This window comes from Mustela putorius, unplaced genomic scaffold (assembly GCF_011764305.1).
Source record: "Mustela putorius furo isolate JIRA1106 unplaced genomic scaffold, ASM1176430v1.1 tig00000040_pilon_pilon_pilon, whole genome shotgun sequence".
In the NCBI taxonomy this organism is placed as follows: Eukaryota; Metazoa; Chordata; class Mammalia; order Carnivora; family Mustelidae; genus Mustela; species Mustela putorius.
In genome coordinates, this window is record NW_025421261.1 from 3,168,748 (window position 1) to 3,194,229 (window position 25,482).

General features: G+C 41.3%; 1 protein-coding gene across 3 annotated transcripts in view; it reads right to left on the reverse strand.

The window, feature by feature from the left end:
- The window catches only part of PRKG2 (protein kinase cGMP-dependent 2), a 95,242-nt gene that overhangs the window by 49,235 nt on the left and 20,525 nt on the right, over nt 1-25,482 (reverse strand). For all 3 annotated transcript variants that reach the window (XM_045074666.1, XM_045074637.1, XM_045074624.1), the window contains exons 3-6: nt 13,901-14,067; nt 9,691-9,804; nt 8,175-8,280; nt 4,538-4,601 (exon numbers count right to left, since the gene is read on the reverse strand). In XM_045074666.1, the coding sequence (XP_044930601.1) occupies nt 4,538-4,601; nt 8,175-8,280; nt 9,691-9,804; nt 13,901-14,067 (451 nt within the window). The remainder of the gene's footprint in view (nt 1-4,537; nt 4,602-8,174; nt 8,281-9,690; nt 9,805-13,900; nt 14,068-25,482) is intronic.

Consider the following 25,482-nt stretch of genomic DNA (forward strand, 5'->3'; position numbering starts at 1 on the left):
CTCCAACTCTCTATTCTCTCCCATTCTAGCTTTATCGCAAACCTTCGCCACATACAAGCTCCACTGAACAGTTGAGCCTTGGTGTTTAATGAGTGACCCCACTACACAGTTCAGCGCTTTCATTATGCAGCTACTGTTCAGTTCTCTTTCACCGGATGCTGGCGTCCTGCTAGATGTCCCTGCTACAGACAGTCCGCCCTGCAGTCTCTCCAGTGCCCACCCCACTCTCGGGTTCCACTACCCACATGGAGCAGAAAGAACACGGAGAATTTCCAAAGTGCCGGTAGGCTGTGCTTCCGTTATTACAAAGCCTTTGGTGTGTGCAGATGTGCAGCTTTAATTCCTGTCAGTCAGGGAGGCTAAAACGAAGCTTGAAAGGGAACACTGAGAAAGAGCTTTATTGTTTCTTAAGGGGCAAACTTCCTAGCGGTATTTTTCCTAGGGCTGGTTCTTTGTCACCCAAAACCATGGGAGGAAGATAAATAATACCTCCCAGTGTGTTGACAGTAACTTCACAGATCAGAAAAGGCTGTGGATGTAGGTCAGACCAAAAATATATAGTGGTAAGTACAGGCTCTGATGCTAGACTGGCCAGTGTCTGTCAACCAGGGAGCACAGCCGGTCCAGCCAGGGTGGTCACCGAGACCAAAAAGAGAAATGCAAACAGTGTGGTTATTGTCCTGTGGTTACATTGCAAAGGGGTCCCTTATAGGACCAAAAAGCCATGGACCCCATCCTCTGAAGCAATGATTTTCAAGCATTTTCACTCTGACTCAGAGCAAAAAATACATTTTACATGTGCACCCAAATGCACCAATGCAAGCATACACACATACAGACATTTTATAAAATTGAAGTATATTTACATAACACTTACACTTACTACTCTGATATTTTTAAAAATGTTCCTCCAAATTAATCTACTAATGACTTGTGACCCTGAATCTGAAAAAGATATTTTAAAAGAAGTTGTAATGGAAACCCTGAGAGTAGTTACTGGGGGTAGAACAAGAGGGCAAACTAAGCGAGCCAATCCCAGGGCAGACTAAGAGGTAGAGGTCAGAAGACGACCATACAAACAGCAGTAGTTAAAGCTAAAAAGTTTTTTTCACTGTAAAGAAAATGCTCCTTGTGTGATATCGAGAAAATGTTAGAGACTGAATGCCTATGAATAATATATACCAAACAGAAGCAAACCTCAAGGTGATGGAGAAAAAGGACTAAGAAGCAAGCTCATAGCTTGTGGCTAGAAATCTTCATTACGAAGTACTGACGTTACACAATCAGACGTACCACACACACACACACACACACACACTCCTGGAATCATGTGACTCTGTAGCCACGTTGGTTGTTTAAAAAACTGCATACAGTTATTTGGGTTGTTACCAACAACTCTTCGTTTGTCCAAGCAGGATGGTTAAAACACCCCAGAAATCTCAAAGCAACCGCATGTGGATCAGGCTGCTCTTACCAACCAGTCCGGTAAAATTTCCTCATTTCCAAGGAACTGGAGCCTGCAAAATGAAAACCAACAGGAATTCCTCTATCTTGGGGTGAGCCAACTGTCTAGAACCCTGTAACTGAAACGGCGTTGAAGGAGCCTTAGAGATCTGGCCAACACGCCCTGATTTTGTGGGTGAGGAGACCCTAGTGCCACCGTCCCTGATGGACAGTTCTGAGTGACAGAAGCTCGACCTTGGGACTAGTGAACTTTCTGTGACACTCGGCAGCCCTGCCTGTAGCAAACGGGTCCATGAACAGGCAAAATGCACAATTATCTCAACTGTCTTATGACTCCGGATGTAATCACTAAAATGAGAAAAAACCCTGGTTCGTGCCGGTGTTATGCAGGAACTCTAAGAAAGAAAGCTAGCCTTTCTAAAAAGTTATGAAAAATGGAAAATTCCTGAATAAAGGGATAGACTGTGGTAAACTCTAAACATGTGCTCTATCCATAACTTTAAACCAGTGCCTCCCAAACTCTAATATGCGTAAGAATTGCATATCCAGTGTTGAAGTGTGAATTTCTGGGCCGGTACCCAGAGTTTCTAATTCAGGAGGCACAAGGTGGTACCTGGGAATCTGCCTTTCAAGCAGCACCACAGGTGATGTGGGTCAAGGGCAGCGACCGTCCACAGGAGCTCCCCCCGCCCCGCCTCCCCACTCCTGCTACACCTCCAGCTTCAGGAAAGGTGGCACGTCAGAGTCCTAGAGCAGAGGGTCACTGCGTCAAGTAGCAAAGCTCTGTATCAAAGCATGCGGTGACATCTGGGTCAACCACTGTCAGAGCCCACGCCTCTGCGCGCGGGAACAGAAACCTGTCCCTCGCCCGTGCTCCACGCCGCGCGACAGCAGAATTCACAGGGTCACCTTCAGGACCACTCCCGCCCGCCCCGCACTCGGAACCTGCGTCCGGCTGCGTGACGGCCACCAGTCACCCCTTGCAGGTGCCGGTCCCGCTTTCCCATCAGAACACCAGAAGAGGGGCACCGGGCGCCTCCCTCTCGAGCTGACTGCGCGGGGTTAAGCTGAAGCAAGAAGCGCTGCCGGGTGACCAGGGCATCGCGGCCGTCGGTCCGGGCGCTCAGGAGGCATCGCGGCCGTCGGTCCGGGCGCTCAGGCGGCAAAGTCTTCACATCATCCCAGACCAACGGCTTGCTGACGAGGAATTCCCGTATCCCTTCCCTGCCCCCACAGAAAAATCCCAAACCTCCCAAATCAGTTCCTGAGCAGCAGGCCAGATTCGGCCTGTTTTGTCCCAAAGGCTACGGCGCCGGTTTGCGCGGCGGCTGGTCCCGGACTCGGCGGCCGCTCCGTTAGAAGCCCGGGGCCTTGGTGATGGGCTGCGGCCAGGCCCCTGCTGATGCGTCATGAGTCCGAGCTACACTGGTGACTTATGTGCTTTTCTTCGGGCTCAACAGACCCCGTCACTCCCTTGCTAATCACTTTTACACTTGAGACTTCTCACGCGCTACACAGACACGTTTGTTCACCAGGTATGAATAAAGGCCCTTTATAAACGGTGCTGCTGTCTGCAAATGCGGAGATATAATAAAGCCTTTCTGGGGTGTTTTGAAAGATGAGAACCTTCAAACTCAAATTGTGCGTTAAATAATACTGGATTTGCATTCCCATCTGTATATTCTGTAGCCAGTGCCTGTGGCTGCAATAAATATGTCTGATTTACCATTTATTTTTAATGATAGTAAATTTTAGTATTTGCTGTCAGCACGGAATCCCCCTCTGGTGAATATACTCTATTAGTATTATATTAAAAACAGATTTCCTCAGTTAACAAAAAATATATAGGGCTACTCCAGCTTTAAAACACATACACACACACTCTCAGAAATTAGGATGAATTATTAATTTGTAACATCTGGGAATGGGTTATGTTACATTGGGAAAATCCCAAGAGAGGCAGGGCAAGCCGTCCTCTTGAAAATGACTTCATATCTGAACACTCTGGGGACACAAGGCCAGGCACTGTGTCATCATGGCCTGTACTTGACAACCGGCTGGACAGGTTCCTTGAATGGTGTATGGAAACATCACTGGGGTGACTTACACGTAAGGATAAACCGTCATGCTCCTTCTCAACAGACATTAGTTGACACCGTATATCGTGACTGACGGAGGCATGAATCTGTCAACAGTCAGTCTTGTTGGGATTTTTATGTCTCAGTTATGTCTCCCACTGAGAACAGCTTTATAAAAGCTTAAAGTCGGCATGTGACTTCTCTCCAATTCCTTACTTCCTTTAAATTCTGTAAAAGCCATTTTGGCGCCAGTGAAACTGACCCCCCCCCAAAAGTCAGAGAGAAAGGACTTGCGTTGCATTTTAATCTCTGACATCTGAAGGGTTCTCATCTAACGCGTGTCATTAGAATCTAAGGTACATGTTGTAAACGCTTTCTTCACAAAAAGACTTGACTAGCCTCGGACTAGAACCAACCCTTTGGGCGATGCCTCGTATGAGTCTTTGAACACATTCCAATATGCTGTTTTCCCCTAGATGTTAAAATACGTAAAGTGCTCCTTAAATGCAAGGGTTTTTAAATGTCTTTTCATGGTGTCGCGTTTTCAGGTACAGGGTTGTTTCATAGCCTGACTCAGAAGGCTGTTCCCGAAAGCTCCGAAATATCCTTCTCTACTTCACCACCCTAAGCTTCTCTGACTGCTTTATATTGGGAAAACTCTACATGGGATTGTGATGTTAACTGCAGAAAATCAAATGCCCTCAAGTAAGGCGGATCAGGTCTGTAAAATATGTGAAAAAGATTAAAGTATGTAAATCAAATGTCACTTTACACATGCAAATCCAGCTTTATACAATCCACGAGAGTCACCGAAACCCATCCCAGCCCCTCAACTCCCTGTGAGGTGGTCTAAGGTTTTTCACAACAGAACAGACTCCTGGTCTCTGTAAACTGGCAACTTACCATCTTTTCCTTGTTATGCCTTTACAGTGCTAATAACAGCTAGATTCCATAGTCTTTTAATGAAAAGTTTTCTTTCCTTTATAATTTCTTACCACTTCCAAGCAGTCAATGATCTTGGTTAGTTTATCTTCAGGTAAATTCTTCAACAAGGATACACTTCAAAATTAAAAAGAAACCTTTAGTTATCTTCCTGAATCAAACCATAAATATGCACCTACATGTAGTTCAAAAAAATTTTCCCTGCATCTAAAAAAATTTAATGCACTTAATTTTTCCAAAGTAAACCTCCAAAATATAGCACACATAAATAACTGAATTTCAAAGAAACTGAAATTATAAGACCACATGCAATTATAGATATTTATCATAGGCGAATACATAAAGATAGTTAAGATGCCATAAAAAGAAAAAAATCAAATTTTTTCTGTTTGGGGAAAAAACAACACTTTATATTTGTTGTTGGTTTTCAGAGTGAATCACATCCAGAAATGTGCTTCCCTCCACATCTCAGTATCTCTTTTTTTAGCACGAAAAGGAGCTCGGCTTCCAGAAGAGGATCCGATTTTCATCTAAATCCTTGTAATTAAGTAAAGGCTGAATCCAGAGGGGAATGCAGGAATTAACATGGAAATGACCTTTGATGATTAGTCATACTGTACTGTCTTTTAAAATTAATGGTAGCCAGGAACAATGAATTGGAACATTTTACAAGTAATAATGATATACAGAGAATGAAGTAGGATACTGGAAATTATTATTTGAGAAAAAAAATATATCAGGGATGCCTGGGTGGCTTCAGCTCAGGTCATGATCCCAGGGTCCTTGCGTTGAGCCCTAAGTCATCGCCAGGCTTCCTCCTCAGTGGGGAATCTGCTTCTCCCTCTCTCTCTGTTCTCACCCCTAGTTATGTTCATGCTCTCTCAAATTAATAAAATCTTTTAAAAAATCAGAAATTCCACACAGTATGATTAACCAGTCAAATGGTTAAATTATCCTGTTAAAGAAATTTCTCTTCTACCTTACCTTACCCACTTTTACTCAGGACTGTTGATATAAGATAAATTCTTTCATACCATCTAAAATTTGACATCTCTCGGGAAAAAAATGATGCTACTCCAAAACTGCATGATTGGATCTATTTTTGAAAAGAGAGCTCGCCCTAGACTGACCCTTGCATGTGCGCACAGAGAGGCACACCGTCAGCAGATGGAGATACGAGTGTACAGAATCCTTTGTCGTTGGAAAACACTAGAGCGCGCCCCCACGGGACAAGAGCTGACCACACTGCGGTAGAGTCAGGTAACCGCACACTACCACAGGAGGAAAGGCTGAACTCACCGGGTGATGTAGAAAAAAATACTGAATAAAAAATTGAGTCACTTTAGGGTAAATACCCAATAGTGCAATTGCTGGGTCATAGGGCAGTTCTATTTATGATCTCCCTGATATGAGGAAGTGGTGATGCAACATGGGGGCTTAAGTGGGTAGGAGAAGAATCAATGAAACAAGATGGGATTGGGAGGGAGACAAACCATAAGTGACTCTTAATCTCACAAAACAAACTGAGGGTTGCTGGGGGGAGGGGGTTTGGGAGAAGGGGGTGGGATTATGGACATTGGGGAGGGTATGTGCTTTGGTGAGTGCTGTGAAGTGTGTAAACCTGGTGATTCACAGACCTGTACCCCTGGGGATAAAAATATATGTTTATAAAAAATAAAATATTAAAAAAAAACGAGTCACAAAAGTAAGACCTTTTTTTTAAAAAAAAAAAAGTTCAAAAATGGGTTAAATCAAGCTATAGGCAAAGTAATAAAGAAAACCAAGGAATGAGGACTAAGCTTCCGAATGCAGACCGCTCCCACGCAGAGGCAGATGGAGGCCGGGAGGTGAGTGGGGAGCACGTGAGAGCCACCAACGAAGCTGTCAATGTCCCAGGTCTTGGTCTGGACAGGGAGGAGCTCGGTAACGCTCATTTTGTGTGTTTCATAACTTACATAAGTACTGTACACCCTTTACACATATATTACACACTTCATAGTAAGGACATGTAGATGGAAAAGGAGCTCACTGTGTGTCATGAAACCAAGTGAAACATCTTTCTCTAATCTCCCTCCTATGAATGAAAAGGTAAAGAAAGAGTAACCGGACTCTTCACTGGCTGACACACGCTCGTGGTGAACGTTCTGCCTCTGCTCCAGGCTGGGGTCTCTCATGTGGGTGAAAATTCTCTCCTGTAAACCTGCTACCCTTGGGGATTAGTGAGGAGACTGGTCTGAGGAAAAATCTCTAGTCTGTTTTCCTTCTATAAAGAAAGAGATCAGGTCTACCTGGGTCTCCACTGAGCCAGTGTTTAGGGCCTGGTAATAAGGATGTGACGAATGAGCATGAACACGGGAACGGAAGGAAGAAAGAAGGGGAAAGGTTTATGTGCTAGTACATTCTCTGAGCTCCTTCCACTAGACAGAAGACTCTAGACTCCAGGGAACGACATGAGTACCTAGTGGCTCAAGCTTTATCTCACGTGCTCAAAGGCAGTTCACAAGCCCTGGCTGATTTATTTACCCCTTCTTGGCCCTTGCGTGACTGTAGTTCATTCGCTTTTAGTGCTGACCTGAGTTGCTCAGTTGTTGGATTTTTAGGTCACCTGTACTCGGGCAGACCCCACTACGCGTCAGCCGGGATGTTGGCTGGCAATTCAGGAAGGTGCCTGCTTACTGCTGCTGAAGCTCTTGGCCAGGAGGCAGTGTGAACTGTGGAGGATAGATCAGCACAGTTCTATAGGAAAACCCTTCACACCTACAATGTCCCATTGATTAGCAATGCATTTATTCACTATTTATTGAGTTCTTACTATATACTAGGCACTACGCCAGCTCTAAAGTCATTGGCTTTGCAGGCTAGTTATGCAAGATAAAATCACTGTAATTAAAAAGAGCTCACAATTATTATTATTATAATTATTATCACCATCACTTATCATAGGTAACACAGTGTGTACTACAGCTGTAGAGACTGTCAAATCTCCCACAAAGAAACATGGAAATGGTTTAAATAAAGAATTTATATTCTCCAAAAAATATCTGTTTATAGTCATAACTGGCTTTTACAGTGAGATACGTATTTGCTTCTCTATGAATTAATGCATCTGAGTTTTGGGGGGGGGGTTACAGAATAGCTCACAAAATATGTTCCAAGGAACTGTGTCATTATGACAAATATAGTAACATTTCTGGCAAGTTAATTTGCTACAAATAATAATAATTCGGAAGACGGGGTGGTTATACAAACGAGAAAACATGTCTCCGGGAAAGCAATTAAAGACAGTAAAATACGTTAATTTTAATATTATTTTAACCAAGGCATTACTAGGAAAACTGTCTTTTGCTATCCACTTCCAAATTATAGAATGTGTTTCAAAGTCAACTGAGCAACCGGGGTGAATATTCTGGAATTTTTTGCCCATTCTTTTACATCGTGTACGACAACCCTGACAACACAAGGGCAAATTCAGTGAAAGGAAAAAATCAGCGTGCAGGGCCAACTGGGATTCAATATAATGTTTTTACCTAGTGGCATTTACTGCAAGGGAATACTTTTGCTCCAGTGGTTTAGTCATGTAGAAAATGCTTGAATGAGAAAGGCTACGGTAAAATGATCATTGTGGTAAAACCTACATGTCCACAATAAGGCCCTCACCTTCTGCTCTTTGCGCCCGTGCGTCGTTCTTACCTCCTAAGGAAGGTTCTGTACTGTTCGTCTCTAGCTTGAGCCGTCCTTCTCATTATGTTCTGGAACACCTCTCGATCTAGTGCCCATGTTTTAACGTTGGTAATAGCTTTCGAGAAATCAAGAAAATAATAAAATATTGTTTAGTCCCACATTAAGAAAACACTCCATAATGTTAATCAATACATTTTTCATGTATTCTCATAAGATGATATTTCTTGGAAAATGCATTATTTAACATGCAAATGGAAGGAAGCAGTGACATAAATCGTGGGCAATTTCATAAAATCATCTTTGGCTTTGAAATGAACCATGATTTGGAAGTGAGTAGCAAAGATTTCCTCTCTAATTATGTTTTGCTTAGGATGACATCAAAATTGGTTTGCAATTCCTAATTACATACTACATCATCAGGATGTAGTTCAGATTTATGCTGCGATACAAGAGAAAACCAGCCAGCTTGTAGCTAGATCAGAGAGCAAAGAATTCACAAGTCGATAATTGGAAGTTTAAGATCTCTCAGTGTATGAGTATGTTTTTATATCTTTTTATGTTGTTCAGACATTGTAGCTAATGAGAGCCAATATATTTTAAGGATCTCTATGGTTACTTTTGTATAAAGTGCATACAAATCATTTTCATAGAGATTATGCAAGACAGTTTTTGAGACAATTTTTTTATAGGAAAGACATGGAAAGCAAGAATAAAATCTAAAAAGGAAGAAGAGCAGAAGTTGCAGCTCTAAGAGATCTAGATTAAATTATATTTGCACTTTTTTTTTTTTAAGAAGTAATGAGAGCCTATAAAAAAAATCAAGACCCAAAGCTTTGGTTTCCCAAACTTTGGAGCAACTTAGGTTTATCTTGGCATTCTTGTTAAAAATACAGATGCCCAGGCTCCATTGCCAAAGATCTTGACTGAGGTTTGGAGTAAAGTCCCAGAATCTGCATTGTTATCAAATCCTGCAGCAATTCTGAGATGCCCCCGCCAGTCCTAAATACTGAGAAACACACCTAATTAACTCTGCCCAAGATTACCATGAATGAAATCAATAAAAACAGGAACGCTTAAATTAATCCCAGAAGTCACTCATGAAACTCTCACCAATTAATTCTCATCCCTTTTGATATTTATATATTTTCCTTAGTTTCATTAATTTTTCTGGTTTATATTATGATCAGAACATCATGGAGAATGAAAGGCAAATATTCTGGATGAACCAAAGGCAGATGTTTACACAGTTAAAAAAAAAAGTGAAGTGTCAATTAAAGCAAATATTGGAATAATTCAATAATATGAAGCTATTTTCATATTTTATATGCAGGCACCTGATGGAAAGGTTCTCTTAATTTGAATTGTTTAGATGAGTGCTTTCAATATAAATGCTGTAAGCACTCATTTCTATTAATAAGAGCACGTGAGGCACCATGAAAGACAAAAATACTCAGCAGGCCATAGTGACTCAGATTGTCATAAGCATTGGGTAATGATTCAAAAATACAACATTTTATCCCGTTACCTTTCACGGAGGCAGTTCTTGTACAGTTGTATAAAATGGCTAGTTCCCCAAACGTGGTCCACATAGGGATGGATGATAGAAATTTCTCCCCTTGGAACACCTCTAGTCGGCCCTCTGTCAGTCAGAATTAAAGAAAAACACAAATGATCAAAACCCATCTGGATTCCATAATTGCAGAAGTAAGACCATCTGAAAGTACACAAAGCACACCAGCAAGATATCTTATGATTCTCGTTACAATATTGTGGTGGAGAGTGTAGACTGATAGCAACTTGGCCATGTTAGCTGATCACCCTGAAAGAAAGAGTTATCTACTTTGTCTCAGGTTTTTTGCCGGTAATGGGAGTACTAGAACTAGTACTGACTTCACACAGTGGTTGTGAGAATTAAATATGGTAATAGAGGTGGGGAACTTAGAATAAAGGCTAACACATACTAAATGCTGTATTAGTGTTTGCTGCTGTTAATATTATTATCATTGTTACAAAGTTCTTTCTCTGAAGCAGTGGATGGCAAGTGTTGTATTTGAAATACTTTCTACCCCATGAAAACGTGGCACATAAAACTATTTCTCTTGTGCAAGAAACACAACAATCCCTGTATGTCTGTATGTCTTGAAAACACAGCGGAGCTGCTCGCAATAACAGAAGGACTAGCTTGTCCTCCCTGAGCAGTGCACCGGCCCTGGAGTCTGACCGTCCAGCACTGGCCGATCATCGGCTGTGTGACCCTGGGCAAGGAACGTCACCTTGCGTCCACTGTGGTCTTCCCCTCAATCATTGAATGAATTAATAAATGGAAGTTGATAAGAAAAATGCTTGAAAAAAACAGCATCAGGGGAATTAGAAGACAAGCCACAGACTGGGAGAAAATATTTTTGCAAAAGACACATCTGATAAAAGAATGTTTTGCAAAATATACAAAGAGTTCTTACAACTCAACAAAAAGAAAACAAGCAATCTCATTTGAAAATGGGCCAAAGAGTTTAACAGACATTCTCAAAGGAAGAGATACAGATGGCAAATCAACATATGAAATGATGCTCCACATCCTATGTCATCAGAGAAATGCAAATTAAAACAACAGTAAAATGCTACCACACACCCGGTAGAATGACAAAAATCTGGAACACCAAATTTGGTGAGGACACCAAATGTTAGTGCAGATGTGGAGCAAGAGGCATGCTCCTCCACTGCTGATGGAGACACAACATGGGACAGTCACTCTGGAAGACAGTGTGGTAATGCCTTACGATATTAAACATAAGAGTTTGCCGTACAATGCAGCAGGTGCCCTCTTTAGTATTCACCCAAAGGAGTTCAAAACTCAGGTCCACGTAAAGACCTGAACACGGATGTTTATAGCAGCTTTATTTGTAACTGCCAGCACTGAGAAATGGCCGAGATGTCCTTCAACGGATGAACAAACTGTGGTCCATCCCGACAGTGGGATATTACTCAGTGCTTAAAATGAAAGGAGCTATCAAGCCAGGAAAAGACCAGGAGGAAACTTAAGTGCACACAACTACGTGAAAGAAGTGAATCCGAAAGGGCTACAGAGTCATGATTCCAGCAATATGATATTCTGGAAAAGGGAAATGATGCAGAAAAATAGAGAGGTTAGTGGTGGCCAGGCATGGCGTTGGCTGAGATGAACAGGTGGAGAGCAGAGAATTTTTAGGGCAGTGAGAAATGCTCTGCATGGAATTATAATGTTAGGTTCCATGTCACTAGACATTTGCCTAAATCCACAGAAGGCGCAACACCAAGAGCAAACTCTAAGATGACTCTGATGATGTATCAATATAGGTTCATCCTTGGTTAAAAAAAAAAAAAAAAAGCACCATTCTGGTCAGCGATGTCGATAATGGTGTAAGCTATGCATGTGTGGGGAGAGAGGAGGGCGGAAAATCTCTGTATCTCCCTCTCAAATTTGTTGCAAACCTAAAATAGCTCTTAAAAAAAGTTTTGTCTTATAAACATGAGACAGGGTCTGACACTACTTGATCTGGGCAACCGCCGAGGCAAGGGGAAGACAGCAAACTCCTCACAATTCCTTTGCCTGGTGATTCTCTCCTTTCCCTTTGAACAAGTGTGAAGATAACCTTGCCTAACAAACAGTCATGTGCTAGAAAGACCTACATTCTTAAAGGAAGAAAGATGGTGGGGTCGTTCTCTTTCCCTTGGAGAATTACTCTTTCCTTCTCCTAGTTCACCACCAAGCCGCTCTGGGTCACCTCTCTCCAGCCAGCCATTCACCAAATCGGATTTGAGTACCTGTGTTGGACCAGGAGTTGGTCCAACAGCCTTCGAGACAGTGTGGACAAAACCCAGAAGATACTTGCTCTGATAGAACTTAAATTGTAGTAAAAAATACACTCTGTTTGGGCTCCAAATCTTACAGACATGATACAAAATTTAATAATTTCTCATTACAACTAAATTCTACTCCATTGAAAGCACTTAGTGGTACCGTTGAGTTGATATCATGGATTGTCATGCATTTCAAGTTTTTTTTTTTTTTAATTGATGATGACTCATGGTACTTGAGCAATACTGAAGAATTATATGGAATATCAAAAGTTTAAGCCAAATATGCTTTTACTATGGACTATTCATGCTGTATGTTATAAAGGGGAGATTTTGAATTAATTTGCTCAATGACATCAGGCAAGTCAGTCCCGAGATAATACTGTAATCAATTCAAATAAGAAACGGCCCAATTTTCATTGTTCTGTGTGCTCTAGCCCTGGTATCTATGACTGTGTTGAAACCAGTTTCTGGCCTAACTCTTCTCTGCTCTCGCCTTTCACTGGAGTCACTGGCAAGGAACCTGATGGGCTGACATGAGCTTCTCATCCTTTCCTAGTATGTTCCATGAAAATTTGCTGAGTTAATGATCTATCTCTTCTTGTCAGAATTTCTGGTGTTGCTAACGTAGAAGTGAAATGGCCAAGGGAAAAGCTGAAAGAGGGGGAAATTGCTCCGGATCTCTGTCCCTAAAAACTTGGAGGCTAGCTAAATTCAGACCATATTTCACTTCCTGGGTAGAATAATTACTTGAGAATCACTGTATAATTTTAAGGGTGTCTACAAAGATGTTTACAGCAAATAAACACCAATATTTATGGAACTAGAGTGTCTGAAGAATCAAAGTATATGAAAACAATCTTTCATACGGTTATAACTAGAATATTACATGCTTATTAACTAGTTTGGATAGGCAACTTCTGCCCCATCCCTAAGGCCCTAAGGAAACAAGGATCATAAAAGTATTCTTAGATTGCCAGGAACTAGCAGTAGAAAATAAAAGGCCACAGGAAAACTCAGTTTACACTCCATTTGGTTAAGCTGCTTTAACTTCCTCCCTAAAACTCAAAAAGTGGGTGATTCAGAATTTGATAAGGTGTTCAATAAGCGTATACCCTGTTCAGATCATGTCTTGCTTTTGTATCTAAAATAACTTTAAGTACCATATAAGGCATGCATTTGATATGCATTTAAGAAATCCTTTGCTTATCTGATTTTTAAAATCTATCCAGCATGTAAACATGTTCCTATAGGATATATGTAGAAAACAATTTAAATGGTTCTTAAAACACCAGTGTTAATTTTCAGGCATTCCATTTGAGTCATGTGCACTTACATGTACCTAAATTATCTTTTAAAGTCATTCATATATAACCAAAGTACTTCACAGAACCACGAAAAACACTGTTTTCCTTATCCTGCTGCAACAAGCTAAAACTGTCCACATAAGCAGCAATATTTTGAATAGAAGCGCCTTTTTGTAGCCGAGTAAGTGGCACTGTGACTGAGGGTACCGGCTCAAGCCAGACTGCCTACGTCTGCACTCCACCTCCACCACGAGGGAGCTCCGTGGCCTTTCTGAAGTCACTGAACTTCTCTGCTCCGAGTCCACGTTCGGAATACGGAGATAACAGCACGTGCCTAACAGAGTTGGTGGGACGGTGACAGGAGATCCCTCTAGTAACGCTCAACAGCGGCCTGACATAGAAAAAGCATTCAGTAAACATCACCATCACCAGAATGATTAGATCGACCTTGTTACTATTTCAAGAACTCAGATCTGTGATGTTGTGTATACACAGAGCAACTGGTTTTGCACTTTGATAAATGTTTGTAAAAAATCATAAGACAGTAGGCAAAGTATTTATTGTATGATACCTGGAAAAACCCGTGAAACCCACCTGCTAGCACAAAGATGTGGTTTCCTGGTTCTCCTTGCTTAATAATGTAACTGCCTTGCTGGTAGTTCCTCCCGTACATGCACTCCACCATGTCTTTGATCTGCTGAGGATCCAGTCTCTTTAGAAACTGGTTTTTATTAAGGGCATCTGTAATGAGCTTCTTCTCACTGGCGTAATGGGAAAGAGATGAAAAATGACATTGATGAAAACCATGTTTTGTTGCTTAGATTTACTTTATTTAGATTTCTAATATTACCACCTAGGTACTTACCACTTTTCCGGGAGGGACAAATTTTCTTCTGGCCTCGCCCACACAGACCCTGATAACTACCATACTTCACATATAAAACCTTTAAAAATATTTTGAATACTTTTCGGTAATTGACATTATATCAGTTTTATCACTCCTGGCTGTCATCATCACAAATGCAGCCTCTCTCAAGATCTCTAGGTTAACACAGTTAATAATATTAGTAATAGTAATGGATAAATGATTTTTTTAGACGGAGAGAAAATCTGGCTGGTCGAAGGTCGTTTAAGAGACTATAACAAAGGATGCATTTATTCATGTACACTTACATGCATAATGCCTATAGTAGAAGTTATTTATTTATTTATTTAATCTTCCTGTGAGATAATTACTGTTCCTACTTTCTGTAAAAATGGACTAAAAAGTCAGAAGCAACTTAATACCCCTAGGATTTCAATCTAAGTCCATGGGTCGGAAGACTATTCCCTCTTCTGAGCTATTAGAAGTCAGCCCCTTTGGGACTTGCTAGGTTCGATCAGAAAGAGAGGGTGATGGTGGCAGGCTGGGTTCACCTAACGTTTTGACCTTCAGTATGTCTAGACTAGACAGAACATACATTTCCAATCTCATAACCTAGTCATTTCCCAAACCCAAGGCCCTCTTGTTGATAGTCCTTGAACATTCTGTTTTCTTTTGGAAAAGAAGTAGTTCAAAATAATTACCCAAACTTCCTTACCGTAAATTTAAAAAGTTTTAATTAACATACTTTTCCATAGTTATAGAACTATTGAGCTGGCAGGAAAGCGACCTCGTGGGCTAAGTTAGAATCCCTGCACCACACACTTGCTTTCAGTCAAACTCAGTGTGATTTCTAAAAATAAGGGTTTCTTTTCTGTATCTTTCCTTCAAACTCTCTCCTGCCACTAGCTTTCCTGTTTCAAAACTTGTCATATTTTTCTAGACAGAACGTTCTCAAACATAAGTAAAATTCCATGGATTGCCTCCTTCCTGGATGGCCCCACCCGTCAGATCATGAGGTTATGGAAAGAAGACACAACAGAGAGATTCCTTCTGCTCTCCAGTGACTCCATCACCCTCGGAGCCACACTAACTCTTTGAGTACCTGGAGAGCTTACCTCCTCCTGCAACTAACCTATCATCAAACCTGTCATGTCTCTTTACAAAAATATCAGTGACTCATTTCAGTTTCCCTTTTCAAGGATGTCACCACGGTCCAAGAGAAAAACTTGGGTCTGTACAATGTTAATAGCTTCTTTTTTAAAAAGAGTTTCAGCTTCTAGCCTCTTTCCCTGTAGTCGATTCTATACTTGATTATCAGATTATTCTTGCTAAAAACTGACTTCATCTGATCTCATTTTCCCCTCATCTGCTGAAGCCAATAATTCACTCAGCTGATATATATCGAGAAAATACATTGACAACATGTTCTTCTCAGAGCAAGCATCTGAACAATGCCAAAACAGCCCCAGCTTTCATAGGCCTTCAATACTCTCCTAACATCCCAGCCAGTGTTTCATCAATGCCCACAGAGCCTAATTTCCCAAAATATGTTCCAAGAAGTGCTCTTCCTTTATGAGCAAAAGTGTGCTGAGTTGAACAATTTTGGAAATTCACAATGCATACTTTCCAAGTTCAAAGAAATCTTCCAGTAAACGAATCTCTTAAACCAATGTTTCCAAACCTCAGAGTCTTCTTTATTTATTTCTTCTTTTGGCTTAACTTCTATGAACATTCCATGGAAGCAGTCTGAAAACCCTTTTGACCGTAGAAGAAAAGCAACATCCCACAATCTGGTATTCACCATTTCACACCACATGACTCCACTTCATCCATCCAGTATTTACTTGCAAAAAAAAACCTTTGCTTCAGTAGGCTGGTATCCTCATGGCCTCATATGCCTGCCAGCTTTATCATTAGACTGAGCCTCTGTTTTCTCCTCCAACTTAATTTCTTCTTCCCTCGATCAGCTCAAGCTTTATAATTCTCCCTTTATGATCTAGCCGACCTGCCCAGGTGCAGGTGTGTAGCTCACACAATCCTTTAAGTCTATTCTAAACTCCTAGAGTATTGTATCCATGTCTATTCAATTCAACAAACTTTATCAAACATTTACTTGGGGCGTAAAAATTAACTAAGCATGGCCCATGATCTCAAAGAGTTTCCAAATCCTTTTAACTTAATTGAGGGTATAACCCTATTATAACATCCTACCAATAGAAAAGGGTTCTCTCTATAACTTTTTCTCCAAACAAGATTAAAATTCTTTTTTTTTTAATTTTTAGAAAGATTTTATTTATTTATTTGACATTGAGAGGGGGAGGAGAGCAAACACAAGCAGGGGGAGCAGCAGGCAGAGGGAGAAGCAGGCTCTCTGTTGAGTAAGGAGCCCAATGTGGGACTCGATCACAAGACCCTTGGATCATGACCTGAGCCAAAGACAGCAGCTTAACCAAATGAGCCACCCAGGTGCCCCAAATTATAAATTCTTGAAGGACTGGGTCTTCTCTTGAAATGTCTAAGAGGCAGCATACAGCAGTGACTAAGAGTATGAACTTGGCTACTCCTTCTCCAACAATGATAGACCAACTGTTACCAAAACAACTGTCCCTGCTCACACAGTACAACTCCAAGAGCTAAAGTAGATATTTACAAATTTGTTTGAAAGCACTGGACACCTATCAACATAACCACAGCTTGAAAAGCTGTTATCGACAAGAAAATATGAGCTTGATATTCACCTCTGCTTTTCCCTTCAAGGCATTTGTTGATTTGTACCCAGCACTGAGCAGAGTTTTGGCAATCTCAAAGGACTAGGAAGACCAAAGTTAATGTTCAAGGCACACCGTGAAGGAAGAATCCTGGTAAACACCCAGGATTTCAGAGGGGTCATCCATAAGGCTGTACCAAGAGAAAGAATCAGCCCAAAAGAGGCTAGCTCTGGAAAAAGACAGAACACAAACTTCAAAGTGTCAAATCCCATTTTGGTTAAAATGATTTGTTCCTAGCCTGACTGCCTGCCACAAGCAAAGAAAAGTGTTTTCTCCAGGATATTCACAAAATTTAGAGACTCAAATTTTCTCTAGAGCTTTCCCCTAAAGAGTACATGGTAAAACATCAGGCATACCAAGAGAAAAGACCAAATGAGTGAAGACCAAGAGAAAAAAAAGAGAACAATAGAAAGAGACCTAACAGGTCAACATATTGTAGGTATCAGATACAGAATTTCAAATAATCTTATCCAAAGAAAACCATACCTAAGACCATCATAGTCAGATTAATGAAAACCAAACAGAAATGGAAAACCTGGGATGCAACTGGAGAAGAGACAATTACCTCACACAACTAGTAAATAAGTTACGGGGTTAGGTGACTTACGCCTTGACTGAAATAAAAGAAGCCAGAAGACAATGGGCTCTCCAAAGAGCTTCACGATGCCTATTTCCACTATCTTAACCCAGTGAAAATAGCCTTCAAACGTAAAAGCAAAATGAATACATTTCAAAATGGCATTCCATTGACAACAGACTCACAATGTTGGAGAGCTCCAGACAGAAACAACCCCAGATGGAAACTACTAGATGCTAGAAGGAAGAAACAGCAACGGACAAAGAAGGCATCCATGACCAAAGGAAGCTCATCTTTACAAAAGTAACAGCAACACCTCGAGGATTTTAAAATGTTTGAGAACAACAGTGAAGCTGTGCGTGGGGTGGACGAGATGGCAGTAAACATAATTTAAGGTCCAGGAAGTGATAAAAGCACTAAACTACTATTAGAAATTTACTAAATTAAGGAAGCATGTTATACTTTAGGGTAACCCTTATAAGATGAGCCAAACAATATTTAACTAGAAAGCTAACAGAAAAAAAAATGGAAAAATAATATGCATCTAATCAACCCTAGAAAATGTCAAGAAAGTAAAGAAAAAGAAACTATAGAAGTGTAACAAATAAGAAACAAATAGTACTATGGTAATAAGCAAATATTTATATTTACAATAAAGATACATATACTAAACACTGCAATTTAAAGAAAAGACTGTCAGATTGAAAAATAAAATAAAAGGGAAATATGAAATGCGTGTTACTTATAAGAAGCATTCCTTAAAGATAAGGATACAGAAAGGCTGGAAGTAAGAAAGTAGAAAGAGATATTTATATATTATAAACACCAATTACAAAGAAAATGTTTCTTGATATAGGTAACTAGAAAAACACATTTCTAGAAATAAAGATGGATATTTCATATTGATATGATCAGGAAATACAGGTATTCTAAATCTGTATGCAATTAATTAGATAGCATCACAATACAAAAAACAAAATTGGCAAAAATAAAAGAATAAACTAATTCACAATTCTTTTGGGAGATTTTAATACATCCCTTTAAGTAACTAACAGGACAAGAGACAAAAGTCAGTCAGAACACGGTTTTAAACAGGTGACTATGAAACGTAATTTCTTGACCTCACTGATACTTCACTTAGATGATTACATTTGGGGCACTGGGTGGCTCAGCTGGTTAAGGGTCCACTCTTGCTTTTGGCTCAGGTCATGATCTCAGGACTGTGAGACCAGGCCTGGCACCAGATTCTGCACTGGGCATGGAGCCTGCTTTAGATTCTCTCTCTCCCTCTCCCTCTCCCCCTCCCCAGCTTCCTCTCCAAAAATAAAGTAAATGATTGCATTCAACAAATTCAGAATACACACTCTGCTCAATGCATGAAAACTTTAATGAATATTGATGATATGGTGAACCCTAATGCACGTCTCAGCAACAGAGTATGTTCTTTGAATAGCAGAATGAAGCTAGAAATCAGCAACAAAAAATAATCAAAAAATTCTCAAATGTTTGAGAATTGAGCAACACCTTTTTTGAGCAATATATTTCTTTATTTTATTTTATTTTATTTTATTTTATTTTCTGTAAGAGAGTGCATGCTTGAGCAGAGACACGGGGGAAGGTAGTGGGCAGAGGGAGAGGGAAAGAGAATCTCAAGCAGGTTCCACACTCAGCATAGAGTAGAACGCAAGGCTTGATCTCATGACCCTCGATCACGACCTGAGCTGAAACAAGAGTTAGATGTTTAACCAACTCAGCCACCCAGGTGGCCCAAGTAATACATTTCTAAATCACCCACCGATCAGTGATCAAATCATAAAGAAAATCAAAGAGTATTTTGAAATAAATGATAAAAGTGTGACATACCAAAACTTATGAGATGTACATAAGTCATGCTAAGAAGGAAACTTACCTTATTAAATAGATTTATTAGGAAAGAAGAAGATAAAATCAAATAAATGTTAGAGAAAAAAAAGCAGAGTGAGCTAAAAAAAGGGGGGGGAGAAGAAAATAAACATTAAAATGAAAGCAGAAAATAGTAAAATAGAAAAAAAGTATAATGAAGAGAAACAACACAGCCCTCAATGGTTTCTTTAGAAAGACACAAAACTGAGGAATTCTCAGCAAGGCAAGGAGACAGACAGAATAATTATCAATCTTAAAAATAAGGGATCCATCACTGCAGATATTACAGATATAAAAAGAAATGATTGGATATATAGTATAATCAACTTCTGAAAATTAAGTGAAATGAAAAACCTTGAGAAAAATATAATAAACCATGTATGACAAAAGAAGAAGCAAAAAAAGTGTTTAGCAATTAGAAAAATTGAACCAAAAATAAAAACGGTCTCACAAAAGGAATTCTAAATCCAACCACTAAGTTTTTCAGACACTGAAGGAAAAAATAACATTAATCTTACATAATCTTTTTCAGAAAATAAAAAAGAAGAATTCTTACCACCTTATTTTAGAGTATGAGAATAGGCTGATAATAAAACTCAGCACAAGAAAGAAAAATTAATGCGATTCACGATGTAGAAAAAATAAAGATAAAAATAAATTAGTAAAGGGGCGCCTGGGTGGCTCAGTGGGTTAAAGCCTCTGCCTTCGGCTCAGGTCATGATCCCAGGGTACGGGGATCAAGCCCTGCATCAGGCTCTCTGCTCAGTGGGGAGCCTGCTTCCCCTCTTTGTCTACCTGCCTCTCTGCCTACTGTGATCTCTGCCTGTCAAATAAATTTAAAAATCTTTTAAAAAAATTAGTAAAATCTTATTGGATGCAGAAAAAGCATTTGATAAAAGTAAACACCTGTATATTATTTCTAAATTTTAAAAAAGTTCTTAGCAAATTAGGAATAGAGTGGAATGGAATTTCATTAATCTGATTAAAGATTATGTATAGAACAAAACAAAAACAGAAAGCATTATATCACATGGTAAAATATTGAAAGCCTTCCTCTAGGTATCAGAAATGAGACATTTTAATTTGACCCTGAACCAGAAGTCAAAGAAACACACAAACACACACACACACACACACAAAGAGAAAAAAAGAAAAAATACCAAATATGTAAATGTAGGATAAGAAGAAATAAACGTATCCTTCTTTCTAAAGACACGCTGTATAAGTAAAAGATTCAAAGGAATGTGTAGGTCAACTATCAGAATTAACAAGTGATTCCAACAACTGGATACAAGGTCCCCAAACAAATTCAATTTTATTTCTATATCCCAGCATCAAATAATTAAAAATGAAAAATTTTAAATTACATCACTTTAAAAAGATAACAAACCTCCAATATACAGGATCATATCTAACAAAACCGTGTAAGACCTCTACAGAGAGAAGTACAGAATTTTAAGAGAAATGGAAGAAATGGAAGAATACACCTTAGCTGTGGATGAGAAGACTAAATCTTTTAACCATGTCCGTGCTACTCAGATCAGGTTTGATGAAATCTCAGTCAAAATTCTGAAAAATTTTACGAAAATTAACAAGCTGATTCTAAAATTCTTGGTCATCAAGGCCCAAGAAAAGCCATCACAAGAGAGGAGAGCCGTAACACAGCTGGGAGACTTGAAGTAAAGGATGTCAACATTCCCTAGACATCACAGTAATGAAAAGAATAAACTCATGGCACAAGAAGGAACAGGAAGGCCTTTGGAACAGAGGAGAAAGTTCAAAAATCCACCTCCACGAACGAAGAGCCTTCACGTAGGGCACTAGTTGTACCACCGAGCTGTAGGGAAACCGGACATCAGTGGAAAGCACATATTCCTAAAACAGCTCACCCTTGTTAACGATCAAGGAAGAGGTAACCAAAGCCGTAGCCAGATACCGCAATGTACCCAGCGGAACGGCTAGAGCGGAAAAGCAAAACCAAAAACAAAAAACAACTGACAATGCCAAAGGCGCCGAGCAGGCAGAGTGACTTCATGCTAACAGGTTCCTGGACAGAGTCTGTGTGTGTTCACCTACTTCTTCGGAAGATTACGTGGCAATCTGTATCCCATGTGAACTTAGAGAGAACACAGTCCCCGGCAATTCCTCTCCTGGGTACAGAACCGCCATAACTCACACGCGTGCGACGGATGCGTATGTGCAGACACACGCGGATACAGACAGATACAGAGGGAGAGAGACAAGCAAAAACGTTCGTGGCCGCCTTGCTCAAAACTGCTAAACCGATCAAATGCTGACGATAGCAGAGTTGACAAACTGTGGCACAACATCCAATCAACACTGTATAGCGCTGATAATTAATAAGTCATTATTATTGATTGATAATTATTACTGCCACACACAATAACCTAAGTGACTCTCACTATGTAAAACAAACAAGCTAGTCTATAAACCCATTAAGATAAAATTCAGAAATAAACTGGGGTGCTGGGTCGCTCAATTAAGCATGTGCCTTGGACTCAGGTCATGGTTTCGGGGTCCTGGGATCAGGCTCCACGTTGGGCTCCCTGCTCAGGGGGAGCCTGCTTCCCCCTCTGCCTCTGCCCCTCGCCCCAGCCATGCATGCTCTCTCGAATAAGTAAATCAAATCTTCAAAGAAGACAAAGATAGGCACAAAGTAATCTGTGAAAATCCTAACTGACCCTGGCTACCGGTGAGGTGGATAACGGTAGAGGTTAGAGGAGAGAAAGGGGACTGAGGAATGGGGAATGTGCCGTTGTCCGGTCCGTCTGGGGGTAACATGGGCTTGTTCCCTTTAGGATTTGTGTACTTCAGTGAAAAGTTCATCAAAAGAATAAAATGTGGGGGCGCCTGGGTGGCTCAGTGGGTTAAACCGCTGCCGTCGGCTCAGGTCATGATCTCAGGGTCCTGGGATCGAGCCCCGCATCAGGCCCTCTGCAGGGAGCCTGCTTCCTCCTCTCTCTCTGCCTGCTGCTCTGCCTACTAGTGATCTCTCTTTGTCCAATAAATAAAATCTTTAAAACAAAAAATAAAATAAAATAAAAAATAAAAATAAAAAATAAAATGTGGAAAAAAAATGTGTCAACGAGTTTGTTGTCGGAAAATCCTTCGTTCGAATCTGTTCTGCCCCTTGCTCACGGTGCCGCCTCGGACACGTCACTGACCTTTCCGAATCCCAGACTCGGCTGTGAAGAAAGCGCAGGAATCCTTTCTGCTCACAGAGTGCCGCGCGCGTTAGTAAGACAATGACAGTCGAGTGTTGGCGATGCGGGAGGCAACGGCATGTGTTTTGGGGGGTAGGAGAGTGGAATGGGAAACGTTCTAGAAACCAGGGATACACAGAGAGGCGCTGCCGAGACACTCAGCTCACTTCCAAGTTCCTCCCACCAGGCTGATCTCAGAATTCACACCCAGAACCTCCTATAATCCTTTCTCATCCTCTGCCTATGTAATCAACATTCTTGGAAGCCATAAATTTCTGTCCTTTAATTTGCTTCAGGAAGTTTAGTCGGTCAAAGTCCACCAACAGTTCCTGTTACGTTAGGGTCCCGCATCTTTTCTCCGGTTCTGACCTGACAGGCCTGTGTTCTCACTGTTTGCTTCTCTTGGGCAACAGCATATCCCGCAACCTTCTTTGCATAAGCTCAGGGCAAAGTAGGGGCCAGTGGCCACGGCCTGCTGCTTTCCTTCTTATCTGCCAAGGGTTTCTTGTGAGCAGAGAGGCTGAGGCCATGCAGCTCGCACGGCACGTCGTAGCTCCGTTACACACAGAGAGAGAAAGCATTCTGTAACGCACACTGCCAAGGGCACAGGATCTGGAGCCGCAGTGCCAGGGTTTGAGTCCTAATTCTGCCCCTTATGAACCGTGGAACCCTGGGCAAGTCACTTAATCTCGAGTTTCCTCAGCTGTAAAATCACAATAAACACAATAAACACAGTCCACAGGTCATAGGATTTCTATGACAATTTAATGAGTTCGCGGTTTAAACCTCTAAGAACAGTGCCCTGCACGTGAAGCTATCCCCACCTAAGGGATAGCTGTAATTCTTAGAAGCCGGCAAGTTACCAGCAACTTAAAAACCTCAAACAGCCCTAAAAACTATACTTAAGACCTACCTTGATTTTATTGAGGGAGCCCCCCTCCCAATGGTGGTAAAACTTGACAATCCAGCCTCGCTGCCTGTTCAGCCTCCTGGTGCTCAGAGCACCCACGGGCCACTAAGCTGCTTACAAGTCCCCAAATGTGCCAGATGCCTTGTCTCTCTGCCGGCCGTTCCTCCTTCAAAACCCAGCTTGGATTCATCTTTTCCATGGAGCCCTCCCCGATCCCACCAAGCAAATTGTGCCCCGTCCTTCCTCTGCACACCTACCTCTTAGAATACAAACTACACAAGACTGCAAACATGTTAGCTTCCCCAAGGAGACTGAGATCTCCAACTGCGTGGCCGTGCCTTCTTCATCCTCTTAGGAGCCAAATCCTACAAGTGCACCTGGAGCCCAGAGGAACTCAAAAGATTAAGAATGCTAACGGGCTACGAACGTTCCTACTCCTTCCCCAAGTTTACGGGTACAGGGACAGGAACGGAGATGAGAAGTGTCGCTATTCCGTAAACAAGCCGCAGGTGAGAAGCAAAAGAAGCATCTCTTCACTTCCTTTTCCCAAATAAACCAACAAGAAAGAAAACTAATAAAGGCACAAGTTTATGATTTGGAGAAACTAGCCTGAGAACGATGAGATCACCCTGTGCGTAATCAGAAAACGAGCATGACTTTCTCCTGTCCGCCCGCTCTCTCCATTGCCATGTAATTGAATACGGTCGTGATTTAATCACGTTTACTGCTCCTTCAAGCTCATGGCAAAAACCTCTGTCTCTCTTCAGTGTGTGCCCAGGAGCCTATTCCCAGGAGCATCCAAGAACAGAGTTTAATAATGAAACGTTAAAAACAACCAAAATTTACAAGGGAGTTAACCTGACACACTCAATGACTGTCCTCTTCAGTCGTCGAACTGAATGTCTCTGGAGTCGGCGGTAGGAAGCGTGTTCCTACCTACAGAACACAGGCTGTAGGTCGGCGGTAGGAAGCATGTTCCTACCTACAGAACACAGGCTGTAGGTCGGCGGTAGGAAGCGTGTTCCTACCTACAGAACACAGGCTGTAGGTCGGCGGTAGGAAGCGTGTTCCTACCTACAGAACACAGGCTGTAGGTCGGCGGTAGGAAGCGTGTTCCTACCTACAGAACACAGGCTGTAGGTCGGCGGTAGGAAGCGTGTTCCTACCTACAGAACACAGGCTCCTGATCGTCGCTGCACACCATGAGCCTCTGGGGGGGCTGTATAAATCCTGGCGCCCAGGGTGCTCCCCCCAAGCCAATTTAATAAGACCCCCGGCGGTTAAACCTCAAGGATCAGTATTTTTAAATCCTCCGCAGGTGACTACGATGCATGCTTAAGGCTATGAATTATGGCTGTAAACAAGCAAAGGCGAGGGAGCCCGAAGTTGTCCTTTTCCTCTTGATTCCCGCGGCACTGCACCGCGGGCTGCTGAAGCGATCAATCAATTACTATCAAGTAATTAACAGTGGCTGATTAGTTAACGATACCAAATTAACATCTGTTGCAGGAGTTTTCCATATCTTACTCTCCTCTGCAATATTACAAATAAACAGAAATAAGAAAATCGTTACTCCTCTCTCCCTCTTCCCAGGAAACCGTACGGAACCTGCAATGTGGGTCAGCCCCGCGGGGCCCATGCTGTCAAGTCAGCCCCAGGACTCTGGAATGTTTTTTTTAATTGTGGTGAAACACACATTTGCCAACGATACCATTTTAACCATTTTACGAATGCAGTGCAGTCGCAGTAAGGGTATCCTCATTGTTTTTCGACCATCACCGCCATTCATCTGCAGAACCTTTCTCATCTTCCCAAACTAAAACTCTTCCCATTAAACGATAACTCCCATTCTCTGCTCCCAGCCCCTGGCAACCTCCAATTCTGCTTTATGTCTCTGCAAATGTGATTAGGTAGGCCATATAAGTGGACT